The sequence below is a fragment of the Scyliorhinus torazame genome, chromosome 22 (assembly GCF_047496885.1).
Source record: "Scyliorhinus torazame isolate Kashiwa2021f chromosome 22, sScyTor2.1, whole genome shotgun sequence".
NCBI classification, from domain to species: Eukaryota; Metazoa; Chordata; class Chondrichthyes; order Carcharhiniformes; family Scyliorhinidae; genus Scyliorhinus; species Scyliorhinus torazame.
In genome coordinates this window covers 95,286,833-95,312,996 of record NC_092728.1, presented here as the reverse complement: position 1 = coordinate 95,312,996, position 26,164 = coordinate 95,286,833, and the positions used below count along the sequence as shown (strand labels likewise).

The window sequence follows — 26,164 nt, the reverse complement described above, 5'->3', positions numbered from 1 at the left end:
TTTCTGCGGCTCCCATACACCGGCGGAGGCAAACAATTTTGTGCGGGCCAATGGCTCGCTCTAGTCTCTCTTGCCCACCGCAAGATTCTCTCACGGTCCTGGAATTGGTAGAGCTTCGCGATGATCGCTCTCAGCTACTCCCCTGCCTTGGGCTTCGGTCTAAGCGACCAGTGTGCCCTGTAGAGTTCGGAGGGGTTGGGGAAGCTGTCTCTCCCGACTAGGTTGCCCAGCATTTGGCCGATGTAGCTTGCCGGGTCTCTACCCTCGATGCCTTCTGGCAGGTCGACAATCTGCACATTCTGTCTTCGGGACCTGTTCCCCATGTCCACCAGTTCGTCCACTAGCTGTTTGTGGCCTTTTCCGGCACTTCTGCTGTCCCTTCAGCCTCTTGAACTCCTCCAGTTTGCATTTATTTTGCGGTCGTACTCTTTCCTCCGTTGAGGTTACTGTGTTATCGATTTTTCGGGCAAAATTCACCTAAAAGTCTACTGCGATCATCCTCACAGTTGGCAAAATTGTGACATGCATATCAAGTGTAGATTATGAATTTATATCAAGAAAAGCAATATTGAACAGTGGGGGCCCCACTGTTTATACTTACTTCCTGTTTGGAAAACAACCATTCACCACACTTATTTCTGCCACTCAGTCAACTTTGTTTCCATGTTGCCACTGTTCCTTTTCAGACCACTTGCCTTGACTGACAAGACTGTTAGGTGGCAGTTTTTTCAAAATCCTTTAAAGTCCATGTACACCATATCAATTGCATTATCCTCGTCAATCACCTCTGTTACCTAATCAAAAACTCAATCAAGTTAATTAAACAAGATTTGTCTTAAATACATCCATATTGGCTTAACTCAATCAGATCACATTTGTCCAAGTGACTGTTTATTTTGTCTTGAACTATCATTTCTAAAAGATTTCCCACCGCTTGTTAAATTGACTGGTCTACAGTTGCTGGGTTTAACATTGCACCCTGTTTTGAACAAGCGTATAACGTTTGCAATTTTCCATTTCTTTGTATCTAAAAAGCTTATTGCCAGTACTTTCTCAATTTCTACTCTTACTTCCTTTCGCATCCTCGAAGGCATCGATTCAATCCTGGTGACATATCTATTTACGTATGGGCAATATTTCTGATAACTCTTTATCAATTTTTAGCCCGTCCAGTGACTCCACTACATCCCTTTCACTATGACATAGGTAACATCATCTTTGTTAAAGGGAGATCCAGAGTACAAATTTAGTACTTTAGCCATGTCCTCTGCTTCGATGAATAAATCCCTTTTTGGTCCCTAGTTGGCTCCACCCATCCTTTTGGTAACCTATTGACTATATGTGATTTGGGGAATTTTGGATTTTTTCTCTGTTAGTTGCCAGTCTTTTTTTCATATTCTCTATCTCCTTTTTGGGTTTTTTCCCCATTTGCCTTTGGAATTTTCAAAACTCAGCCTGGTTTTTCTGTTTTATCAACCTGGCATTTCTATTGTGCACCCCTTTTCTGCTTTATCTTACTCTTATTTCTTATCATCCAGGGTTCTCTGGCTTTGTTATACCTTTCACCTTGGTGGGAGTGAACTATCTCTTTTAAGGACAGCCCATTGTTCAATTATAGCCTTGTCTGACAATCTTGGTAGTTTACCTGGGCCAGATCTGTTTTGAACTCTCTTAAATTGACCCTTTCCCAATAATGTTTTTCTGGATTGCTCCTTGTTCTTTTCCATAGCTAACCTATACTTCATTGTGCCATGATCGCTGCAGTTGCCATAAAATCTTTTTTATCAACTGCTGCTCCTGAGATTTTTTTTCAGGGGCTATCTTTTTGGTTTTCAGGGGCTCGTTTATCACTCCTTTATTCGATGATTCAGTCATCGTAACATGACCGTCTGTATTTATGCTGAATTTTGTTTAGGGTTTTCTTCTTTTGGTAAGTTAGCACAAATATAATAATATGATCTTTATTATTGTCATAAATAGGCTTACATTAACTCTACAATGAAGTTACTGTGACAATTAAAGATTGTGTTTTTATGTATATAATTAATTTATAATCAAATCTTGAAACTTGGAATCTATAAATAAGATATATTTTGTCAATTATTACAAATAAATCTCCAGTACTCTCTTTATAAAGCGAAAATTCTAACTTCTTGGGGCAAGAAAACCTATTGGAAATGAGTCGTACATTTGCAGCCACTTAAAAAAAATAAAAATAATAATAATTGCAAGAGATTAGCACACCCTAGCATTCTTTGGACTTTACTGTTAATTCCAAGTCTCATTTTCCTCAATACAATTTAAAGTGAACACCAGTAAACACATCTAAAGGTCCACTACAGGGGAAATACACGCAAATTAATTCTGCCCCACTTAAGCTAACTATTTTCTTTACAATGGACAATAAAAACTGTACACACAAAGATTTTAGATTTATTTTACATTTGTCACACTCTCTGAGTAACTATGAGTATAACACTGGCAGAACCATACAAAGTTAGTTGCTTTATCGTATGGTTCCCAGCACTGCACAGTGCAATTGCCGTGGGAAGTTACTGCTTCTGGACAATTGTCTCACAAACCCTGACCTAGAGCTTCCAAGCGGGATTCCCCTGTGCAATCCTCTTCTCCCTCCCTGGCCAATCCAGCACTGGGGAGCTAGGAGGTTACGGGCCTACATGGGATTCAGTAGTTTAAAAGAAAATTAAGCCTAAAATAGTTAATTTATCTGATTTATCTAACCTCAACTATGAAGCCCGAACACAAACCCTAATCTCATTTATCTAGGTTCTCTCAACCTAACAGCAGACACCATTTCTTGCCTCTAGGTGATTAGCAATGAGGATAGTGGGATCAGCTAGAATAATTGCTCCAACTGCTCCAATCATAGGTTCCCATTCTCCTGCCCTTGCTGCTCCTCCAATCATAGATTCTCACTCTTGAGGAGCAGCAAGAATGGGAGAGAGAGAACCTGTGATTGGAAGAAATGGCCATGATGTGGAGATGCCAGCGTTGGACTGAGGTGGGCACAGTAAGAAGTCTTACAACACCAGGTTAAAATCCGACAGGTTTGTTTCGAATCACTAGCTTTTGGACCACAGTTTCTTCATCAGGTGAAAAGAATTAATATTGAAAAGAGCTAATATTAACTCCATTCCCCTGGTCATAGTGTTACACATTAAACCTCTTCACTTATGTATCCAATTCCCTTTTAACAGTTACTATTGAATCTATACACTACCCTTTCAGGCAATGCATCCAGATAATCAAATCTCACTGCCTTGAAAAGATTCTCCTCATCTCCCCACTGGTTTGTCTGTCAATTATCCTAAATCTGTGTCCTCTCATCACTAGCATACAACTATCAATACCTGTTCCCTCACTGCTGTTTTCAATTTAATGTCCATCTAATATCAGGTTCTTCATTTATTTTCTTGTGTGAATGGAGCTGTTAATTATACATCACATTAAACAGTTAGTTAGCACTTTCTTGCTTCATAACAAAGGACTGACATACCCATGTGCTCACAGTACCCAATCCAATAAAAATAGAGACCTGTCCAAAATCCAAGGAACTGAGCACTATTGGGTAGCTATAATACTACTTATTTTTTAAATTTGAGAATAAAGAGACACTGCACCATAAAACATTGTCATGGGAGTGTCCCTTTAAGAAAGGATTTTGTCTTATCACATGGCTTCAGTGATGTCATTGTGTGGGTGGAGCTGGGCTGTGGCTCTGTGAGCTGTGTTTCGTTTCACTTTCACATTGGACTGCTGTGGACTCAGACTGGAGAAAGAAGTGTTTTGGCCTGTCTCTCTAGTTTCATTTTAAATATCTGTTCCAGTAAAAATCACCTTGGTGGTGGCTTTTAAGATATAATTTGCTTTCCGGAGGGATTTAAACCTGCTGGCGAGACGGGGTCAGAATCCCAGGGAAAGCCAGTCTTATTCAAGTGAGAATGCAGAGTGCTGGGCCACGTCCTTTAAAAGGGGGTTTTGATTTATGGGATTTTGTTTTTGAATTGGAACAGTTAAGGGGGAATTCATTAAGTGTTATACATAGATTACTGTAGCTGAGGGGTATCTTTATATTTGTAATTGATAAAAATTATTGCTGTGTGTTTATATTCATGTTAACTAAGTTCTAGAATAAAGCTTATTTTGATTAAAGTGTCTAGGAAGACTGATGAATCACACCTCAAGTGAAGGCTCTTGTGCTCATCCGAACCCTGGCCCATAACACAAGGAAAAAAATGCAATTCACAAAGGAGATCTAATCTTTTTTTTTAACACAGGCTATCGATTGAGTAGCATTCAATTGTGTCTTGCCGTTTGTGTTTCTGTGATTAGGAAAATGAATCAATGGAAAATTATATATAATTTAGAAACAGAAAATGTTGCAAATACTCAGGCCAGGCAGCATCAGTGGGGAGAAAGAAAGTTATTGTTTCTTCTCGCGATAATCCTTCAGGGGTAAAAATCATTTTATCTTGTTTACTGTAGATCTTGGACTTAATTTTAGATTATTCGGTCATTTTAAAATTTGGAACGGCAAATCATATTGGTTCTTTGTAATGCAATGCATTGACATTTGAATGATGAAGTAAGAATTGGTAACTGTACTGTGGAGACAAGTCTTTCATGTGTTACCAATATGCTTTAGCTCAGACAGCGATTTCCTTTGTGACTGTTTGGCATGGTTTTTAAGCTACAAAATGATTTTCCATTCATTTTGATGCCTTAAGCATAATGTTTCTTGATGCTGAGCTGAATTAGATAGCACAGTGATAAATATAACCCCTTGATACTTGTAGTGATTATACTGACTCTGGTTGCACAGGTCTATCTTAGTATCATCCTTAACCGATTTTAACACCTACATGGAGTGCATGTATAAATAAACCATTGAACAGCCACACGTGTCTAATGTCACTAGCAGCAAAATCTGTTCCTTTGCCCAATTAGCATACTTGATGTACAGATAACTCTGTTCCGGAATCGAATCTTGTTCATTGCAGCTCTCGAATGAGGCCACAGAGAATCCTATATGATGCATTGTATATCAAAAGGAATAGTTTACTTATTTGTAATCTGATAGCAATTCATTTTGGATCAATATTTTATGGATGAATGCAGTGTACTGCAGCTATACATTTGAATTCTTGAACGTGCTTGTAGATTTTTAAGAGTAGTTTTTTAATTTTGCTTGATTTATGTTCCAATTGGTGGGATGGCTAATATTGTTCAAAACAATAGATTATTACCACTTTGTTCTCCAGTCCAGTGATATGATTGAGGTTTAATTCAGCAGTTTAATAGATCAATTGCATTGCATGAAATTTAGATACTTGTGTACGTCTGCACGTCTCAAGAAAGCATGCTAAGGGCACTTCAACATTAGCATATTTTATTATTAGCAAGGTTACCAGAATTAGCATTAACTCCACTTCAGTCAGAAATTCAAAAATGACCATATTAAATTGAAAAATTACGAATTGTTATTGATTCAGTTTGTAGATACAGAATACAATTGAAAACTATATATATTTACTGTATATACTTGGGTGAAATTTAGGCCTTTTTTGTTGAAGGTATGGAGGAGTGAGTCTGTGGTCCTGACCCAGTTAGTCTGTTCTGCACTACCCAGTACTGTTCTCTCCACTCCAGTTTCCATGTTTCCATTCTTCATTTGTGCACAAGAGCAAGTGTTAAATGGAACACTAATACCTAATTTTCCACTCTGGGGAACTGCAGAGACAGATGCCTCCTATGTTGTATATTTTTGCTGTGAAAGTAAGGTTAGGCATTTTCCTTGCAAGTCTCCTTTTATATCATACATGTAATATTTTGTGTACAAAGATGTGATTTAAATAGAACAGATTATTTGAAAAGCAGTGAGGGTACATTTCCTGAAACGTAAGCTTTAATTTCTGATGTAATTTAGTAGATATATTTAACAGAATGGATCTACTTTAACTAAAAAGAGAACCCCACTAGAATCCAGGTTATTGCTGTCTGTTTTAATTGAACCACCTGCCATAGGGACAAGGAGGCATAGAAACATAAAAAATAGGAGTGGGGGAGGTCATTGCCACTAACTATTTGTCAATACCAATGACATGGAGAGAGCTGATTTTGAGATCCTTATGGTCAGTCTTTTAGGAGCTATGGAAGAAGTTTTAAAAAGTAGGACCGTTGAAAGTAGTAATTTCTGGATCACTTCCCACTGCTACATGTAGAAAGATGGGGAACACCAAAGTGGGACTTGAGACATGGTATAGGAGGGACAGCTTTTTGGAGCAGAGGTACCAGTTCTGGGGAAGGAGCACCTCCTCAAAAGTGGTAGGTTGCACCTCAACAGGACTGGGACTAATATCCTCTTGAGGAGGTTCACCAAAGTGGCAAACTACAGTAGCATGGGATGGGCACAAGAACATACAAGTAAAGAGGGTTGAGGTGCATAAAGGAGCGTGTGATGGATAGTCCTGGAGAACGAAGAAGTACCATAATAAGCTAAGAATGATGAAAAGAACAACAAACACAGGATTGGAATGCATGCATGTAAATGCACAAGTGTGGTTAATAAGGATGGTGAGCTACAAGCACATAGATATCCCACATGTCCACACCATTACAGAGCCATCTTTTTCTACTTCTGTAATGTCAGCTGTCACAACCCTTTTCTCATCTCATTTGCTGAAGCTGCCATCCATAACTTTGTTACCTCTGGATTTGACTATTCTGACACAACACACAAATGACTGGCATGCAATGTTCTACCTTCCATGCCCTTGAGATCATTCAAAGTCCTGCTTCCTGTATCCTAACTTACACCACATGTTTTGTTCACCCATTACTGTGCTTTTACTGATCTATATTGGTTCCTGGTCAAATACCATCTTGCTTTTTAAAGTTCTCATCCTTGTTTTCATATCACTCTTCTCTCTATCTCTGTAGTTTCCTCCAGCCCAACATCCCCCTATCTGTGTTCCTCCAATTCTGGCCTTGACTATTTTTGATTTTAATCACTCCACCAGAGATGTAAAGATTGTTTTTTTGGAAATTGACCCTCCAATGTTAGTGTTTTGTACTTAGTTGGTTAAATTGCAAATAGCAACCCTAAGGAATGTCTGTTAAAGTCGTTTCGGTGATGAAATTCCATTGGCTGCCTAAGAACAAAGAAATGTACAGCACAGGAACAGGCCCTTCGGCCCTCCAAGCCCGTGCCGACCATACTGCCCGACTAAACTACAATCTTCTACACTTCCTGGGTCCGTATCCTTCTATTCCCATCCTATTCATATATTTGTCAAGATGCCCCTTAAATGTCCCTATCGTCCCTGCTTCCACTACCTCCTCCGGTAGTGAGTTCCAGGCACCCACTACCCTCTGCGTAAAAAACTTGCCTCGTACATCTACTCTAAACCTTGCCCCTCTCACCTTAAACCTATGCCCCCTAGTAATTGACCCCTCTACCCTGGGGAAAAGCCTCTGACTATCCACTCTGTCTATGCCCCTCATAATTTTGTATACCTCTATCAGGTCGCCCCTCAACCTCCTTCGTTCCAGTGAGAACAAACCGAGTTTATTCAATCGCTCCTCATAGCTTATGCCCTCCATACCAGGCAACATTCTGGTAAATCTCTTCTGCACCCTCTCTAAAGCCTCCACATCCTTCTGGTAGTGTGGCGACCAGAATTGAACACTATACTCCAAGTGTGGCCTAACTAAGGTTCTATACAGCTGCAACATGACTTGCCAATTCTTATACTCAATGCCCCGGCCAATGAAGGCAAGCATGCCGTATGCCTTCTTGACTACCTTCTCCACCTGTGTAGCCCCTTTCAGTGATCTGTGGACCTGTACTCCTAGATCTCTTTGACTTTCAATACTCTTGAGGGTTCTACCATTCACTGTATATTCCCTACCTGCATTAGCCCTTCCAAAATGCATTACCTCACATTTGTCCAGGTTAAACTCCATCTGCCATCTCTCCGCCCAAGTCTCCAGACAATCTAAATCCTGCTGTATCCTCAGACAGTCCTCATCGCTATCCGCAATTCCACCAACCTTTGTGTCGTCTGCAAACTTACTAATCAGACCAGTTACATTTTCCTCCAAATCATTTATATATACTACAAAGAGCAAAGGTCCCAGCACTGATCCCTGTGGAACACCACTGGTCACAGCCCTCCAATTAGAAAAGCATCCCTCCATTGCTACCCTCTGCCTTCTATGGCCTAGCCAGTTCTGTATCCACCTTGCCAGTTCACCCCTGATCCCGTGTGACTTCACCTTTTGTACTAGTCTACCATGAGGGACCTTGTCAAAGGCCTTACTGAAGTCCATATAGACAACATCTACTGCCCTACCTGCATCAATCATCTTAGTGACCTCCTCAAAAAACTCTATCAAGTTAGTGAGACACGACCTCCCCTTCACAAAACCGTGCTGCCTCTCACTAATACGTCCATTTGCTTCCAAATGGGAGTAGATCCTGTCTCGAAGAATTCTCTCCAGTAATTTCCCTACCACTGAAGTAAGGCTCACCGGCCTGTAGTTCCCGGGATTATCCTTGCTACCCTTCTTAAACAGAGGAACAACATTGGCTATTCTCCAGTCCTCCGGGACATCCCCTGAAGACAGCGAGGATCCAACTTTAGGAGCTTATTGAAAATTTGCCTTTTTCTAATTTTCTGTGGCTTTTAATGGTAATGGAAAGACTGTGAACAGATTAAAATCAATACTACAATACATAAGTCTTCCAAGTTGTCAGTCAGTATACCTCAGTCTCTTTATGTTTTCGTAGTTTTCCCAGGATATTTTAGACTCCACTATAAAATGTACGTGGGGTGATATTTGACAAAGTACAGTACTGTTGGGATAATGTATGAGAATAGTCAAAAGCCATTGATTTGAAGGAATGGTTATGCAGTGATTGTCTTGTCACCATAATGGAAGCTATTGTTTTCAGTCTCGAGTAGTCTAATCTCTGTCAAAATCTAGTTCTAATACATAACCAGGCACGTTATTTCTTAGTTGACAGGGATATATAGCTGGCACTAGTGGTTTATGTGATAGCTGAACACAATATGATGATTTTAGTGAAGACTGACAGCATCACTGTTTAAAAATAAGGGGTCACTTATTTAAGATTGAGTAAAGGAGATATTGCTTCTCCCAGAGGGTCGTGTGTCTCTGGAATTCTCTTCCTCAGAAGGCAGTGGAAGCAGGGTCTTTGAATATTTTTAAGGCAGAGCTCGATAGATTCTTGATTAACAAGGGGATAAAAGGTTTTCAGGGGTAGGCAGGAATGTGGGTTTGAGATTACAGTCAGACCAGCCATGATCGTATTGAATGGCGGAGCAGACTCGAGGGGCCGAGTGGCCTTCTGCTGCTCCTAATACGTATGTTCGTAACCATTTATTGCAATAGTTAAGGGATGTGCACAAAAATGGTCTGAAGGATTTACAAAGTGACTCAATAATAGCACTTCCACTTCAAGATTGGGGGATTCAAGGTGCATTCCAGGTCCAGAGTGAATAATCTGAGTTGATAATTAAATCTACTGAGGAAATGCAATGTTATTATAATATAATAATCTTTATTGTCACAAGTAGGCTTACATTAACACTGCAATGACGTTACTGTGAAAAGCCCCTACTCGCCACATTCCTCCGTCTGTTCGGATAAACAGAGGGTGAATTCAGAATGTCCAATTCGGGTAACAAGCACGTTTTTCGGGACTTGTGGGAGGAAACCAGAGCACCCGGAGGAAACCCACGCAAACACTGGGAGAACATGAAGACTGTGCACAGACAATGACCCAAGCGGGAATCGAACCTGGGACCCTGGTGCTATTGGAGGTGCTATCTTTTGCATGAAATGAACAGGCAAAGTCTCTCCTTTGGGAATAATTTTCATGGGAGAGTTTCCCCATGACCAGTTTTTCTGGGGCCCTTTGGAATGCTTGAAATTTCACTGTTTAAATTACAGATGTAAGTTGGCAGTGTGGTTGATAGCAAGGAGGATTGCTGTAGACTTCAGGAAGATATCACTGGACAAACAAATAGAATTCAACCCAGAGAAGTGTGAGGCCAAACGAGGCAAAGGATTCCACAATAAATGGGAAGATACTGAGAGGTGTAGAGGAAGTGAAGGGCTTTGGAGTGAATGTCCACAGATCCCTGAAGGTAGCAGGACAGGTGGTTAAGAAGGCACTTGGAAACTTTTCATTCATTAGCTGAAGCAGAGAATATAAGAGTAGCGAGGCAATGTTGGAACTATATAGAACATTGATTAGGCTACAGTTTGACTACTGTGCGCAGTTCTTCTGAACGCCTCATTTATGAATGAGTACAGAGAAGATTTGTGAGGATGTTGCCAGGATGAGAAAGTGCTGCTGTGAGGAAAGGTTGGATAGGCTGCTAGTTCTCCTTGGAACAGAGGAGACTGAGGGGAGATTTGATTGACATTACAAAATTGCGAGGGGTCTGGATAGAGTGGATGTGAAGGGCCCATTCACTTTAGCAAAGAGGTCAGTGACAGGGGCATACATTTAAAATGATTGGTGAATATAAAAAAATAAATGTTAGAGGGGCGATGAGGGAAGATGTTTTCACTAAGAGAGTTATGAGGTCTGGAACTCAATGCGTGAAAGAGTAGGAGAGGCTCATTGAAAATGTGTCACCTCCTGTGGTATATCTGCAGAGCTGCAGATCAAATGCTGAAAAGTGGGTGGCTGGGTCGCTCATTTCTTGATGCAGTCAGGCTGATTAATTGCTGTTGTGTTCATTGCACTTAGCCATTATTAATGTTGTGTGGAGTGATCCACATTAATTGGACACTGGTATTTATTGTTGAGGGAATCGTGGGAGGAAGTTAAGTAGAAACATTCACTTCTAGCTGACTTGCAAACACTTTAGCTTTGTCTCTCACTTTTCTGCAGGACTCCAAGATGCTTGTGGATGTTCATGGCACCTCTTCCTTAGACTTGCTTGTTCACTGATATGGTCGTATGGCAGAGATTTTCTCCCATCTATTGCTTATGGAATAATCTGCTGCTTTTAGCATATAACACAATCTTGTATAGTAAATTCACTAGGTGCAGAGATTGTTCTAAGATAGGCCTGATGTTGTGTCTGGTCACTCGTCTACACTCTGTATTGAACCTGGGTTGATTGATATCAAAGATTGATGGATGCGCCGGTCATGAAATTACAGATGGTGATACTATCTAATTCTGCTATGTTGATGGCTCTCATCATTTATACTCGGGCAATACTAGACAGGCAAACCAAGACCAATTTGTTGGTGAAAATAGGGTCAAGTAGGTTATTCCCTCGTGTTGGTTTCCTCATTATCGACTTAAGCAGAGTTTGGCAGTAATCACTTATTAGTGGTGTATCACTGAGCTGCTTTACATCATGGACATGATCCAGGGTACAGACATTCTATGTCTGGCTTCTCTCAATTTCCTTCATCTGATGGTCAACATTGATCAGTTGACTAGAGGGTGGCATGGTAGCACAGTGGTTAGCACGGTTGCTTCACAGCGACCCAGGCTCCATTCTTGGCTTGGGTCACTGTCTGTGCAAAGTCTGCATGTTCTCCCCATGTCTGCGTGGGTTTCCTCCGGGTGATCCAGTTTCCTCCCACAAGTCCCGAAAGATGTGCTTGTTAGGTAAAGTGGGCATTCTGAATTCTCCCTCTGTACCCGAACAGGTGCCGGAATGTGGCGACTAGGGAATTTGCACAGTAACCTCATTACAGTGTTAATGTAAGCCTACTTGTGACACTAATAAATATTATTATTCCTTGTCATTGTTTGACTTGAAGATATGAGATTTTGTAGTTGGCATTTAAAATTTCCAGGGCCACCAAAAGCAAATATATAGGTGTTCTCACCTCTGCTGGTGAGGCAGAAGAATCTGGAATGTTGGTTCATAGATAAGACTACGTTGGACTATGGTTTGCCTAGACTGAAGTACATCTCTCCCAACCAGCCCTTGAATGTTGAAGAATTGACTGGGGAGAGATTGCTTTAGTCTTATCCTGACAGGATGTTTTGATTATTGACAACTCGTCTAACTTTTTACTGATTGAATTGTACATAACTTGCTGGGCCATTTCAGAGGGCATTGAGATTTGAGTGGGTAATTTGGAACTTTATTCATCAAGGCTGGACTGGGTAGGTGTGGCTGGCTCTTCTTCCTTCAAGATTTCAGTAAACTAGCTGGGTCTTCACAACAATCTTGAAGTTCTCATAATTATTTTCTCCTTGGGCTTTTCTGCAAATTGCCAGATTTCTTGACTTCAGACTCACAACTTGCCGTAGTGAAATTGTGAATGCATGACTTCTGAGTTATTAGTCCAGAACCATAACCATTTGTCAACTCTGATATGAAATACAATCTATTTTTAAGCAGAAATATAGTTTAATTCAAATATTTTTGTATGTTTACATGTCTGCATTTTCATAAAATAGGGAAATCAGCAAATATTTAGAATGATGACTTTATTTTGAGTAATGTTGTTCTATTTTTCAACAGAGGTAAGAAAACTTTGAATGAGTTAGAAGAACATGTCATTAAATGAATGCAACTGATTGTTCCTGTTGCTGGCCCAGTGCTATGGTCTGCTGATTTATGTTGTTTGGGATCTGAAAAAATGAACCTAAATTCCACGTGGAAAAATTTGCATTCTTGCAGTCTAGTGATGAATGTTGAACTGTTTTATGTCAGTAGTGCTGGCATTTCCTAATTTATGCTAACAATGCCCATAAAAACTGGACTGCTTTGTTGCATAACAGAATAGAACCCATTCTTTATAGGATGAAAGAATAAAACACAGTTTGTAAATAAAAATATATTTGCATGTAAAGTAATTCAGGTTTTCATAGAATTTTCACATTTTGTGCATTTTCAGTATTTAGTGGAACTGCCAATGCCCTTCAATGAATATTAATGGCTTTCATTTACTTGCTGTCTTTGCTTAGTACTGTAGAAACGCATTTAAAATAACATAAAGGAACATCAATATTAAAGTTTAAAATATAAATTTCTCTGCATAAACATGAAACCAAGAATATGCATTGATCTCCATGGAAATATTGGAAATTTGACACCGTTCCTTCATTATTACTGGGTTAATATCCTGGAATTCCTTCCAGAAAAGTACTGTTTTAAAAAAAAAAAAAAAAATTTTTTAGAGTATCCAATTATTTTTGTCTCCAATTAAGGGGCAATTTAGCATGATCAATCCACCTACACTGCACATCTTTGGGTTGTGAGGGTGAGACCCACGCAGACACGAGAGAATGTGCAAACTCCACACGAACAATGACCCAGGGCCGGGATCAAACCTGGGACCTCGACACCGTGAGGTAGCAGTGCTAACCACTGCACAAGGTGCCACCCCCAGAAGAGCACTGTTGATGTATCTATGCCACATGGACTGCAGTGGTAAAAGAAGGCAGCTCACCACCACCTACTAAAAGGCAATTAGCGGTGGGCAATAAAGCTTGGCCCAACCAGTAATGCCCATATCCTAAGAGTTAATTTTAAACACCCAACCGGTAATGGCAGGAATTCAATGCAATCATCATGTAGTTTCACTGCACTTCAAGTGAGACCACTTGAAGATGGTAGCCAGATATTTGCCAAGCCACTTTGCTGGTTGCAATATAACAGTTGGTCTGGACATCGTGCTTGAAGTACAGTACCACATATCTTGGAATCCTATCATGAGGCTATAATCCTGACATGAGTCTAATTCTAGGATTCCTGTGTTTTGTGCCAGTACATTGATATTCGAGACTACTGAAGCTCCGCTGATAACTAACATGGATACGTACTGTGTTTGTAGAATTGTGTATTGCAGTCCTGTTTTACTGTGGTTAGATAATACCGTTTCCAAAAAGCCTGGGATTTCAGGTATTTGAGAACACATTCAGCTGCCCTGATGACATGTAGAAGAGGTTCGGGGTTATGCAGACTGTAGCTATGCACTCAAGTATTCCCACTATAATTACTGCAGAGTCAGAGGTGAGATGAGAATTTCTTTACTTTTGTGAATTATGACCTGGAAACATTGCCCGAAAGGCTGCTGGAAATAGATTCAATAGTCACACACAAAATAATTCAAGGCTTTGGGGTGCAGGGGAGAAAGATTGATTGATAGATGGCTCTTCCAGAGAACTGGCATTGGCACGGTTTGCCAGATGGCCTCATTCTGTGCTGCATGATTATATAATAGTACGTTTAAGCACTCTTATTTTGAATAATCTGTTGTTAATGTGCATCACTTTGGAGCCTGACATTTGAATAATTTCTTGTTTCATTGTGGAGGCCATTAAGTCCAGGCCAAGAACCCTTCTGAACACCTTCCAGTGCACCCTTGGTTTATTCAGCATTGTCTTGTAAATTTCAGCCATTCTAAATGTACTAAAACTATAAGGTCAATCCCACCGAGTGACCTATTCAAAGGAATGTTGCTGTGATTGTATTTGCAGCATGCATTTTTGTCGAATAGTTCCAAGTAAATCAAAGAAGGGATGTTTTGATGTGATGTAAAGCAGAAAGGACAGATGTAGTACATGAAAAAATTACCTTTTTCTGTGTTGACACCGTTCTGCTTGAGCGAAATATCCATATATTATCAAAGGAGTAATAATAATGGCTGTGACTGGAGGAAAAAAGCTTATGTTGCAACTTAGAAAGACAGGTTTGTTTTTTTATATGGTGTCAGAAAAATGTCAGTTTAGAGAATGTGATTTAAAAAAATCTTTATTGTCTCTTTTATCTTGTTCACCTTCATTGTGTTCTAATTCCCTCTCAAATTTGATCATGATCTTAGAATTTAACAGTAGTTTTAAATTTGGGGTAAATGAAGGGGGTCACATGGACTGGTGTGCATTGTGACTGATATTAAACTTTGGGTGGGTTGATTGTTAGGGATCAACGGAAACCTGTTTGTTTTACTGAGAAGGTGCAAAATATTTGTACTTGGAGATAATGACAGCAGTCCCTCAATATACCATGGTAGATCCTAGGAGTCTCCTAAAGTCCAGAAGGGTGTTTTTAAGAAAAAGTCACAGTAAAGGTGAAATCTTGCTGTGTCTTTTTTTGCTTATCCAATAACTAAGTTTGAGCCTCTTTTAAAATAGTTATTGTCTCTATGGAGATTATAACAAACCACCTACAAAAACTTGCTTTGACAATCACAATTCCTTCCTCAGCAACTGGCTGCAGTCTATTTCACAGATTTCAGTTAAAGTTTTACCCTTAATGCATCACACCACCCACCTCTAAATACAGGCATCTCCAAGGAATTCGGCATTCTTTAGTGCAGTTACGCTGCATCCTGAAATCCATATCATACCATGCACTGCCACATGCACTCTATTGACTGCTCTGTTTCTCAAAAATATCCTTGACCAGAGCTTTATTTCATACTGTGCCTTAATAATAAAACTGATCTTAAATTGATTGTTAGTGTAATTCTTAGCACACTTTGAATTGTTCAACAAGTGCTGTGGAATTGTGGAGTTACATCTAATGTTAGACATATGTTCTTGAGTTTTGCAAGCGGAAGCTGATTGAGTGACCTTGACCCCAGGTCTGGACGCCACCATCATCAGGAACATAGTTCCTGCATCTACATTGTCTAGTCCTGTTAGAATTTTATAGGTTTCTATGAGATCCCCCAATTTCTACCCATGCCCCATTCTTCGAAACTCAAGCAAATATAATCATAACTAATTCAATGTCTCCTCAAATATAAGTCAGCCATCCCAAAAATCAGCCTGGTAAATCTTTTTCTGCACTCCCTCAGATATGAAGATCAAAACTACACACAATATTCCAGCTGTAGCCTCACCAACGCCCTGTACAATTGCAGCAAGACATCCATGCTCCTGTACTCTAATCTCCTCACTAGAAGGCCTTCTTTACCGTCTGCTGCATCTGCATGATCACGTTCAGAGACTGGCGCATGAGGACACGCAGGTCTTGTTGCACATTACCCTTTCTTAATTTATTACCATTCAGATAATAACCCGCCTTCCTGTTTTGGTTACCAAATCCATATTATATAGAAACTATTACAATCTGTTTTTATGTTCCCTGAAAGCTTACTCTCGTGCTCTATTTTCCCATGCTTAATCAATCCCTTGGTCTTCCTTTGCTAAATTCGAAACTGCTCCTAGTTCTTGTGTCTGTTGGTTTTCCTGGCCAACTTGCATGCCTCTTCTTTGGATCTAATACTATCTCTAATTTCCCTTGTAAGCCCTGGATTGGTCACCTTTCTTGTTTTACTTTTGCACCAGACAGAAATCAACAATTGTTGCAGTCCATTATGAATGTTTGCCGTTGTCTATCCACCATCATCCCTTTAAGCAATGTTTCCCAATCCACCATAGCCAACTCGCCCTGCCATTGTAGTTTCCTTTATGAAGATTCAGGACCAGAGTCTCAGAATCAACTATGTCACTCTCCATCTTGAAAAATTCTATCATGTCATGGTTGCTCACTCCCAAGGGGTCTTGCACAACTAGATTGCCAATTATTAATTTCTCATTGCACAATACCCAGTCTAGGATGGCCTGTTTTCTTGTTGATTCCTCAACGTATTGGTCCAGAAAACCATCCCGTATACACTACAGGAATTCCACCTCTACGGTAATGGATACAATCGATCTATATGTAGATTAAAGTCACCATGATTACAGATGTTGGTTTATCACATGCGTCTCCAATTTCCTGTTTAATGCTATTCCTAACATCAATACTACAGTTTTGGGGTCTATATACAACCCCCCCTAACAATGTTTGGCCCATAGTGTTTCTCAGCTCTACCCTCACAGATTCCACACTATTGGAGCTAATATCTTCCCTCACCATTGTGTTAATTTCCGCTTCACCAGTAATGCAACCCCACTGTCTTTTCCTTTTTGTTTGTCCTTTATTATGATCGTAGACCAGACCCCAACAGTGGCTAGGATACTCGACCGAAACCCCAATATTTTAGTTTATTTTGTAAGACTGTGTAGAAAGAATGATTGTGTCCAAGAGTGATTGCATGGATAACATCTTACAATGTTAAACTCTTTAACTTCACACCCAGCAGCTTACAATTACCCCTTAAACACTATTCAATTCCCCGTTATAAAACAAGAAAAGAAACATACCGCTTTTAATTCATCTTCAAATCAGCAAGGCATAGAGTAATACTTGTTTCACAGTACAGATTTGGGCTTTGGTTCAACGCGCTGCAGACTCTGGCTAGATGTCTTCAAAAAGTTGCTTTACCTCGTGTGTTTCAGCTTCTTGTCCTCAAACAGGATTGCACTGCTTTAAATATTATTACTCTTTTTATAACTATCCTACTGAGAGAATTGTGGAATCAGGATCAGACTTCAACTGCTCTCCAAAGCTTTCTCAAACTTCTCTCTGAATCCCTTAGTTCCACCCAGCAATGACATCATCTCCACAAGCTGAAGAACACATTAACTCTCCAGGGACTTCCCCTCAACTACAGTGCATTAGCCCACACTGAAAAACCAGTGTGGTTTTCACTGTGTGGCTCCTAAAAGCTCCCAGGCCCTGCAAAACAAAATCCTTTTTAAAAACATAGCCACTGCAGTCAACACACTATATTCCCAGGCTTGTAACCCTTTAATTGCCCCAATATTTAGAATCCAATATTCCTAAAATCCTCCATTTGTCATGCCTTCCTAAACACTGAATATCCCTGGATGTTCAATTTCCATCCCTGGTCACATAACGTACCCATTTACATCTATTTGCATGATTGATTTTCCATTTTATTGCAACATAAGTTGTGCTAAAATAATGTCATTTACAGGTTTAACAAATAAATTCGGCTGTTCATCAAATCCATTGAAGTTTTAAGGTCAGAATTCAAGCCTCCAATTGGTTGTCTCTTGAGACATGTTACAATTCACAGCAATAAATAAAATTTCTTCACTTTAATATGACTTGACACTGGCATAAAAATGGTCTCTTCATATATTTATTGGTTGCTCATTGATTTTAAAAAGGTCATTATAGATTGGAAATAAATATATGGAAAATCAAGTCATGAAGTTTTGTAACTTCATCTGGGGTTTTTATCGCAAGTTATTAGTGGTATAGTTTTTCCCGTCTGTGATGTTTAAAACGAGACATTAATTTTGTGGTGTTTATTTTTCTGAAAATGTAACATTAACATTTATTTTTAAAGTAAAATTAAATTAGTTGGGAAATAGGGGTTATTAGTATTCAAAAACAAAAGTAAAATTCTAAGAAATGAATATAATTATACTGAAATGAGCATGTTACTAGGAAACTAGCAGGATTGTGGGCAATGCTGGCTTTTACATAGCAACCAATGTTATTCTCCACTGAGAAAAATACACACACACATACAAACACACGGTACTTGCACAGGCCACGGAGCATACAATACCATTACCATAAGTGTTTACAATACAGATGGAATCTATTTAGTTAAGCACATAATTTAGCCATTTCAGAATTAAGATTTATTTCCTGCTAATTTGTTTTGGGTTATAACAAATGTTTATCTGCGTTTTTTTCTTGCTCTAGTAACTCTAGTGAAACATAACTCTTAAAGAAAAACACAATAATTTGCAATTTGCACCCCTGAGCATCAGATTGTGTATTTAGATCTTGGCCATTTTGTATGCTCCATGACCTGTGTGATTGGGATGTAAAAGACAGTATTGCCCACAATCCTGCTTGTTTCCTATTAACATGCTTGCTCTTGGTATGATTATACCCATCTCTCCCAAGAGTGTTTCTTATAATCCCTATTTCCTAGTCAATCTAATATTCTTACTAAATTATCTTGTTCTTATTAGCATAATTAATATGTTCAAAATTTTTTGGTGAGGGATGCATATTATCAACAGAAGTGTAGGAAGGTTCGAACTATCAATAATTTTCCCTCTTTTCTATTCCTATAGTTTGCTCTACAAAAAATGTCTTGTCCCTTTTTTTGCACTGCTCACTTTTATAATTTAAACTTGCAGTTTGTAATTTAAAAAAAAAAAGAAGCTGATCCAAGATGGGAAGAAGATAAGGTGATTAAGATTTTGAACTGCACTTATTTGATTTCCGTATCAAATGTTCCAGACAATGTAACTTTGTAACTGCTCTTTGAGTTGTGTGATCTGAAATGTGCTTGAAGCTTAATCATTACAGGATGTGGTCAGGCACATTCTGTTGCAGCTTTACACTTGACATGACGAGAGATAGCTTCATGCCACTTGGTTTATGTCATGATACAGAGTTAGTTGCAGATATACTTGTGAAGCAGATGACTTCCTGAGGCATTTCGGGTATTCCTGATTTTAAGTATTGTGTTGAAGATTTTTGTCGAGGGTCCCTGAATGTGGCAATGGTTGATGTAAAGATGGGAGACTGTTGGAGCAATACCAAGGTAAAGTGAGGAAATGATTTTAGGAATGCATAAGCTGTAAACTGTGGCAGTTTGTTATTTAATACCACCATGTCTGGATTGAGGTGATATTTGATATCCTTTGTATTATACTGAAATATACCATTAAAGCAAACTGCTGTACTTACTCCAATAACCTAAGTTATCACTTGGTATTGGAAAATAATTCTAATGTAAATTATGATGGTGATTAAACATTTGTACAAATTTGCTTTTGCATTGGTCAGACTGTTAAAACATTTTTGAAAAAGTGCTGTAGAGTTTAGAAAGACCAAATGCTTTACATTTTCAATACAAGTAGAAATATGTTGAATGCTGCCTATTTTAAAGCCTGATAATCTTTGAATGATCTCAAACATGCTTTGACATTTTTAAAAATGTATCTGCCTCTTGGAAAAGTCTGTGTTTTTTTGTATTCCAAGATGATAATTTCACATCTTCTGTGACCTTTTCAAACTGTCTCCGAGTGTCATGCACTTTGCTGTATTGAAAATGTGATGTATTGTACAAGTTGAAATAACGCTGTGCTAACTGAGAAAGAATGGAAGGTGATGAGATTTACCTCTTCTGAAAAACATGTGCAGACACGCATATGATTAATATTTGAATTTTGTTAATCTGGTGAGCAATTTTTCAGTAATGCATTGCCTATAATGAGGCATGTTTAATTGCTGGTGATGTTGCAGTCAGCAATGCATTGAAATGTGACATTTTTACAAAGCAGATTTCTATTCATCGCAGCATTTATTGGATGCTTTGGAGTTGTAAATTCAGTTATAAAGAGCCGATGATGGTTTGTTCACTAGACTTTCAGATCTGTGATAGTAATATAGCCATTTGATTTATTTTCTCTTTACATTTTTATCATTACAAATCAAATATTTTTGCACATTTCCTTGGTTACTGTCAATACCAATCAGTTTTATATTTTTACGTATCTCACTTTGAGTCTTGGCCTTCCCTTTCTTTGCACTGACTTGGGCCTTAAAGACAGGCCTATAACCGGCCAGGTTTCTGTCACCAGTGCAGTCATTTAAACATTTCTTAAGAATATCTTGTGGGGACTCATTTTGTGGTAATTCTGTTTTGGACATTCCCCCGTTCTATTGAAGAACTCTGTATAAAATTGTTCTTTGTCCAAGTAAATTAAGTATTTAGTGTCAAATATATCATGTCTTGGAATATATACTCCATTAAAGGAGCATTATAAATGTTGCTGTTAAGTGTACCATCATTGCTACAGGAAGCTGTTAAAAGAAAGCGGATGACAGCAGCTTGAATTACAAGATATTTTCCATTTTAAATCCATGTGTTGTACATGTAAGAAACATCTTGTGCCATATCAGATAGTGTAATTATTTTTTCAAGTTGAGTCAGAATGCTTGCTTAATGGATTCATTATTTGTAGGTAACTCGTATTTTAACAAAAGCAATGCTGAAACATGAATATTTACTTTAGGCACTGTAGTTGTATCATTTATGTTTTGCATGCCAGCATTTCCCCCCCACATGAACCGTCTAGTCTACCTTGCTCACTGTCCTTTTTTTTTTTAATATCCCTCTATTTATTTAATTGTTTAAAAATAATTGATGAACTCTTTCAACAAATGTTTGTAATAATTCTCTGAAAACAATTCCTCTTTGATAATTTATTTTAAATTCTCGCCCTTTCATTATTGTTTTGTTAATCTATTGAAACCGTCACTATCAACCGTACACAACCTTGAATATAATATCAGGTTAGATTCTAATCTCGAAAGCCATAATTCTCTTCCTAACTAACCTTGCTCTGCCAGTAACATAAAAGTGAATCCAAGCTGCAATTTTTCTAGTACATGCACATCTTCCCTACCCTGAGACATCCCCAAATGAATGAAATGCTGCAGTTGAATTGCTACCGTTTGAAAAATTTACATTACTCTCTTTCCTTCTTGTACTCTAGGCACAAACCAGACTTTTTAAAAAAACCTGGTTGCCAGATTAAATTACCTGTTATCTACAAAACCAAGATAATGCTAAACCTCTATTTAAAAGATTAACATTTAAAATGTATTTCCTTCCTTTCCTTATTGCAACTTCCAAAATATCTAGTGTGGACCATAGCTCCCAAGCTGTCCTATCTGCTTCTCCAACACAGATCTCTGTGGGATACGACTTGCCGGATCTATAGCATTCCATATACTGTCAGTTCTTTGGTATTTCACTCAAGGAACCATTCTTCACCTGTGTTTCTTGAATATTCTATTGCAGGGACCAAACTGCTGAGTGGTCCTGTCTTCATTCAAATGTTCACAATTGCACTTTCCAACAAAGTACCACTTTCTCGTGATCAGTGTTGAGATCCGCCTAATTGTAGCTGCCCAACAGATGCTTTGGCTGAGATGAGATAACTTAGCACTGATAGTAAATTTAGCCTTTGAATTTTTTTAATTGGGACCTCATCCAAGGCGATAAATAAAATATTTTGAACTGAATAATGTAGAAGCAAATTTACTGTGTATACCAAGGAGCAAAATGCAAGGAATATGGGGGGGAGGAGAGAATTAGATTACTTTAGTAAAAGCTAAACTTAAAGTTTCAAGTGTTGTGATATAAGATACCGAGATATACCATAGCTGTAATTGTGGTGACCATTTTGGTTGACTTGATTCTGTCTGTGTTCATTAGTGATGGTCTTATTGCCTAGTTAAATTGTGTAAAGCTTGATGGTGTTCTCATGGAAATTGAGCATTGTCGGGGTTGATATGAGTGTTGTATCTAGATAAATTCAATAATTGCTGAAGAATATCTAACTGGATCTTTAAAACATATTAGCACTTGTCTCAAAACATTAGAAAAATATTTAGGCCATTAAAAACCTCAACTTTAAAAGCATTTATTCATTATTTGTGCTGAAAGTCTTGTTTCCTGCATATTGGAAATCAAAAACTCCTTGAACTGGGGAATTGGTAGTTGTATATGGTAATGTAGTGTGATGGATTATGGTACTACATTAATTACCCAGTTGGCTGAGAGTTTAAATCCTACTTTGGGTTCTGAAATAGAGTTAAATAAATCTAGCAATTTAAGGGCTAAAACCCAAGTGACCATGAAAGCAGTAGATGGTTGTGTTAAAACGAAAACAACACGTTCCTTAATGGCCTCTTGGATAGGAATCCATACCTCAACCCTGTTAGCTGACTGGTAACCAACTCCAACTCAGCACTAAATCGTCAACTTTTCATGTCCTCAGGGCAATTTAGGATTTGAAATTACCCACATCAGGAGAACATAGAAAGGCCAATTGTTCCATAGTATTGGTGCTAGTGTTCTGCAAACTATACTAAAGCAGTTCGTTACTTTGCAGTAGCAATTAAAGTAGCCTTCGGGTTAGTGGTTTTTGACAAGTAGTCTTTGGACATGACACTGGAGATCACAGGTACTTAGTTTCTTTCTGAATTGCAAAATGATTTGTTTGCTGAAAGTGAACTGATTGCCTTTTTCAGATTCTGTCCTTATTGCTGAGGATGTTGGCAGTTGTCACCAGTCCTTGTATTTGTTGCATCTGAAGTTATTGGATATTGCGTTTAAAGCGCAGATTCAAGGCTGAGATTCACAAACATATAAAACCAGGGAAAATACGTCTTTTTTCTGTTTTTAGCAGCCATTTAATTTTTAAGAATTGCTGTATATGCTGCCAACTGATTGAGTGAGTTAGACGAGAAATATTTTAGGAAAAATAAAAAGGCAGGTTCAGTAACCTGATTCCTTTGGTTCCTAAGCTACCTTCCTTTTGCATCTTTGAGAGAAGTGCAAAAAACATAGAAACATGGAAAATAGAAGCAGGAGGGAGGCCCTTCCAGCCTGCTCCACTATTCACTTGAACCTAGTTATATACCTGAATGATTTTCATTTGTATTTCACAACTCTTATCAGCAATTATTGCCCATTCCTAGCTGCCCTTCAGAAGTTGGTGGTGAGTTGCCCCCTTGAACGCTGCAGTCCATGAGGTGTGGGTACATCTACTGCGCTGTTAGGGAGGGAGTTTCAGGATTTTGCCCCAGCAGCAGTGAAGGAACGGCGATATATTTCCAAGTCGGGATGGTGAATGACCTGGAGGGGAACCTCCAGATGGTGGGGTTCCCAGGTATCTGCTGCTCTTGTCCATCTAGATGGTAGTGGTCAGGGGTTTCAAAGGTGCTGTCTAAAGAACCTTGCTGAGTAGATGGTACACATGGCTTTTTTTGAGGGGGGGGTGCTCAGGAGGTGTGTTACTCGCAACAGGAGTCTCATCAATGGCAAACCCCAGGATCTTGATTGTGGGGGATTCAGCGATGGTAATGTTAATAATAAGTTGGGGCTGCCGTGTAAATGCTACAAAATCCAATCATCAGAAGTAAATTCTGCCCGAAGTTGAGAGTTAGTTTGCTGTTTTGTTGATGGTTGCTTTCTGTGAATTTCTAAATCCAGAAAATGAGAAAAAAAAGTAACAATGATATTTTCTCTTTTTCTACTTTGACAGCACAGCTGTGCAGGGGAAGTGTAATAATCCGTTATATTTAGTAGATTGAGAGGTGCCTAAATCAGATGTTGATACCGATACTTGTTGTAATTGGCTTTCCGGCTCATTCCAGAAACTAGTCTACTCATGCATACCATACGAATGGTTCCGAGTGAACCTGTTCAATGAAAGGGAGGGGGGGTAGCGCCACTCCTGTCACATGCACGTGTGGGGCTACCCCCCTCGTTCGCTCGCACGCGCGGGGCTGCACGCTCGCATGCTGTGTCGCGCGTGTGAGGCTGCCCGCTCGTGTGCTGTCATGTGTGTAACACCTCGCCTGCTCACTGTCGCATGAATGTCAAGCGCGCGGGGCTACCCTTACGCCCGCCAATCCGCTCGCTCACGCTTGCGTGGGTTTACCCCCTCGCAGGCTCACCATCGCGTGCGGGGCTGCCCCCTTGCACGCCTGCTCGCTTTCGCCCGCGTGTGAGGCTGCCCACTCCCTTTTGCCCATGCGCGAGGCTGCCCGCTCCCTTTTGCCCATGCGCGAGGCAGCCTGCTCCCTTTTGCCCATGCGCGAGGCAGCCTGCTCCCTTTTGCCCATACGCGAGGCAGCCTGCTCCCTTTTGCCCATGCGCGAGGCTGCTAGCTCCCTTTTGCCTGCGCGCGCCAGGCTGCCTGACCGATTTGGGCCGCGAAGCTGCCTGCCGGGTTTCGCCCGTGCACGTGAGGCTGCCTGCTGGGTTTTGCCCGTGCGCGTGAAGCAGCCCGCCGGGTTTCGCCCGTGTGCGCGAGGCTGCCTGCCGGGTTTTGCCCGCGAGGCTGCCTGCCGGGTTTTGCCCGCGAGGCTGCCCGCTGGGTTTTGCCCGCGAGGCTTCCCGCCGGGTTTCGCGCGTGCGCGATGCTGCCCGCCGGGTTTCGCGCTAGCGGCCCTCTCACCTGCATGTGTGTGTGGGGCTGCTCGCTGTCATGCATGTGCGTGTGGGGCTGCCCCCTCGCTCGCTGCGCGCCGGTGTACCCTGTCGCTTGCGGGAATACAGCGATGAGGTGGTAGACCCGCCCCCATGCGACTGCATGCGAGGGCATAGCCCCGCGCCAGTGCAACAGCGAGTGAGGGGGCATACTCCCTCGCTCACTGTCGCACATGTCTACCATTTTGCCCGCTCACAGGGCTACACACTTGCCCGCTCGCTGTCGCGTGCGGAGCTGCCTCCTCGCCCGCTCACTGTAAGTTCGCGGGGATACCCCCTCACCTGCTTGCTGTCATGCATGTGCATGCGGGGCTTCCCCCTTGCCCGCTCAATGTCATACACATGCGTGTGGGGCTACCCCCTTGCTTGCGGGGATACAGCGATGAGGGAGAAGACCCACGCCCGTGCAACTCACGGGATTGCCCACTTGCCCGATCGCTGTCGCGTGAAGAGCTCCCCTTCGCCAGCTCGCTGTCGCACGCGCGCTGGGCTACCCCGTCGCTCGTTGTTGCATCCGTGCGGAGCTACCACGTCGCGCGCAGGGCTACCCCTTGTTTGTTCGTGTGCGTGCATGGCTACCCCCTCACTCGCATCGCTCACGCGTGCAGGGCTACCCCTTGCTACCACTCCACCACCCCGCTCACGGGGCTACCCATTTGCCCACACGCTGTCGCATGCGGAGCTGCCAGCTCGCTGCCGCGCTCAGGAGTCTACCCCATCGCCCGCCCCGCTGTCGTGCTCGGGGCACTGCCCTCACCGGCTCGCTGTCACGCACGCGCGGGGCTACCCTGCCACTCGCTGTCGCATGCGTGCCGGCGTACCCCCTCGCTTGCGGGGGTACAGTGATGAGGGGATAGACCCGCGCCCATGTGACAGCGAGTGAGGGCATAGCCCTGCGCACGTACGGCAGCGTGCGAGGGGGCATACCCGCTCGCTCACTGACGCATGTGGCTACCACCTCTCCCACTCACGAGCCTCCTCGCCAGCTCGCTGTCGCGCTCAGGGATCTACCCCCTCGCCCGCTCGTTGTCAGGTTTGCGGGGCTACCCCCACGCCTGCTCGCTGTCATGTGCGTGCGTGGATTCCCCCTAGCCCGCTCAATGTTACGCATGTGCGTGTGGGACTACCCCCTCGCTTGTGGGGATATAGCGATGAGAAGGTAGACCCGCGCACGTGCGACAGCGAGAGAGGGGGCATACCCGCTTGCTCGCTGTCGCGCGCGGCTACC

General features: G+C 41.0%; 1 protein-coding gene across 8 annotated transcripts in view; it reads left to right on the top strand.

The window, feature by feature from the left end:
* The window catches only part of fnbp1b (formin binding protein 1b), a 311,579-nt gene that overhangs the window by 51,494 nt on the left and 233,921 nt on the right, over positions 1 to 26,164 (top strand). For 7 of the 8 annotated variants that reach the window (XM_072488654.1, XM_072488661.1, XM_072488660.1 and 4 more), the window contains exon 1: positions 19,367 to 19,467. The exons of the other annotated variant lie outside the window; for it this stretch is intronic. In XM_072488654.1, the coding sequence (XP_072344755.1) occupies positions 19,426 to 19,467 (42 nt within the window). In that variant the 5' untranslated portion in view covers positions 19,367 to 19,425. Of the gene's footprint in view, positions 1 to 19,366; positions 19,468 to 26,164 lie in introns of those variants that run through there. 8 annotated transcript variants of the gene reach the window in all.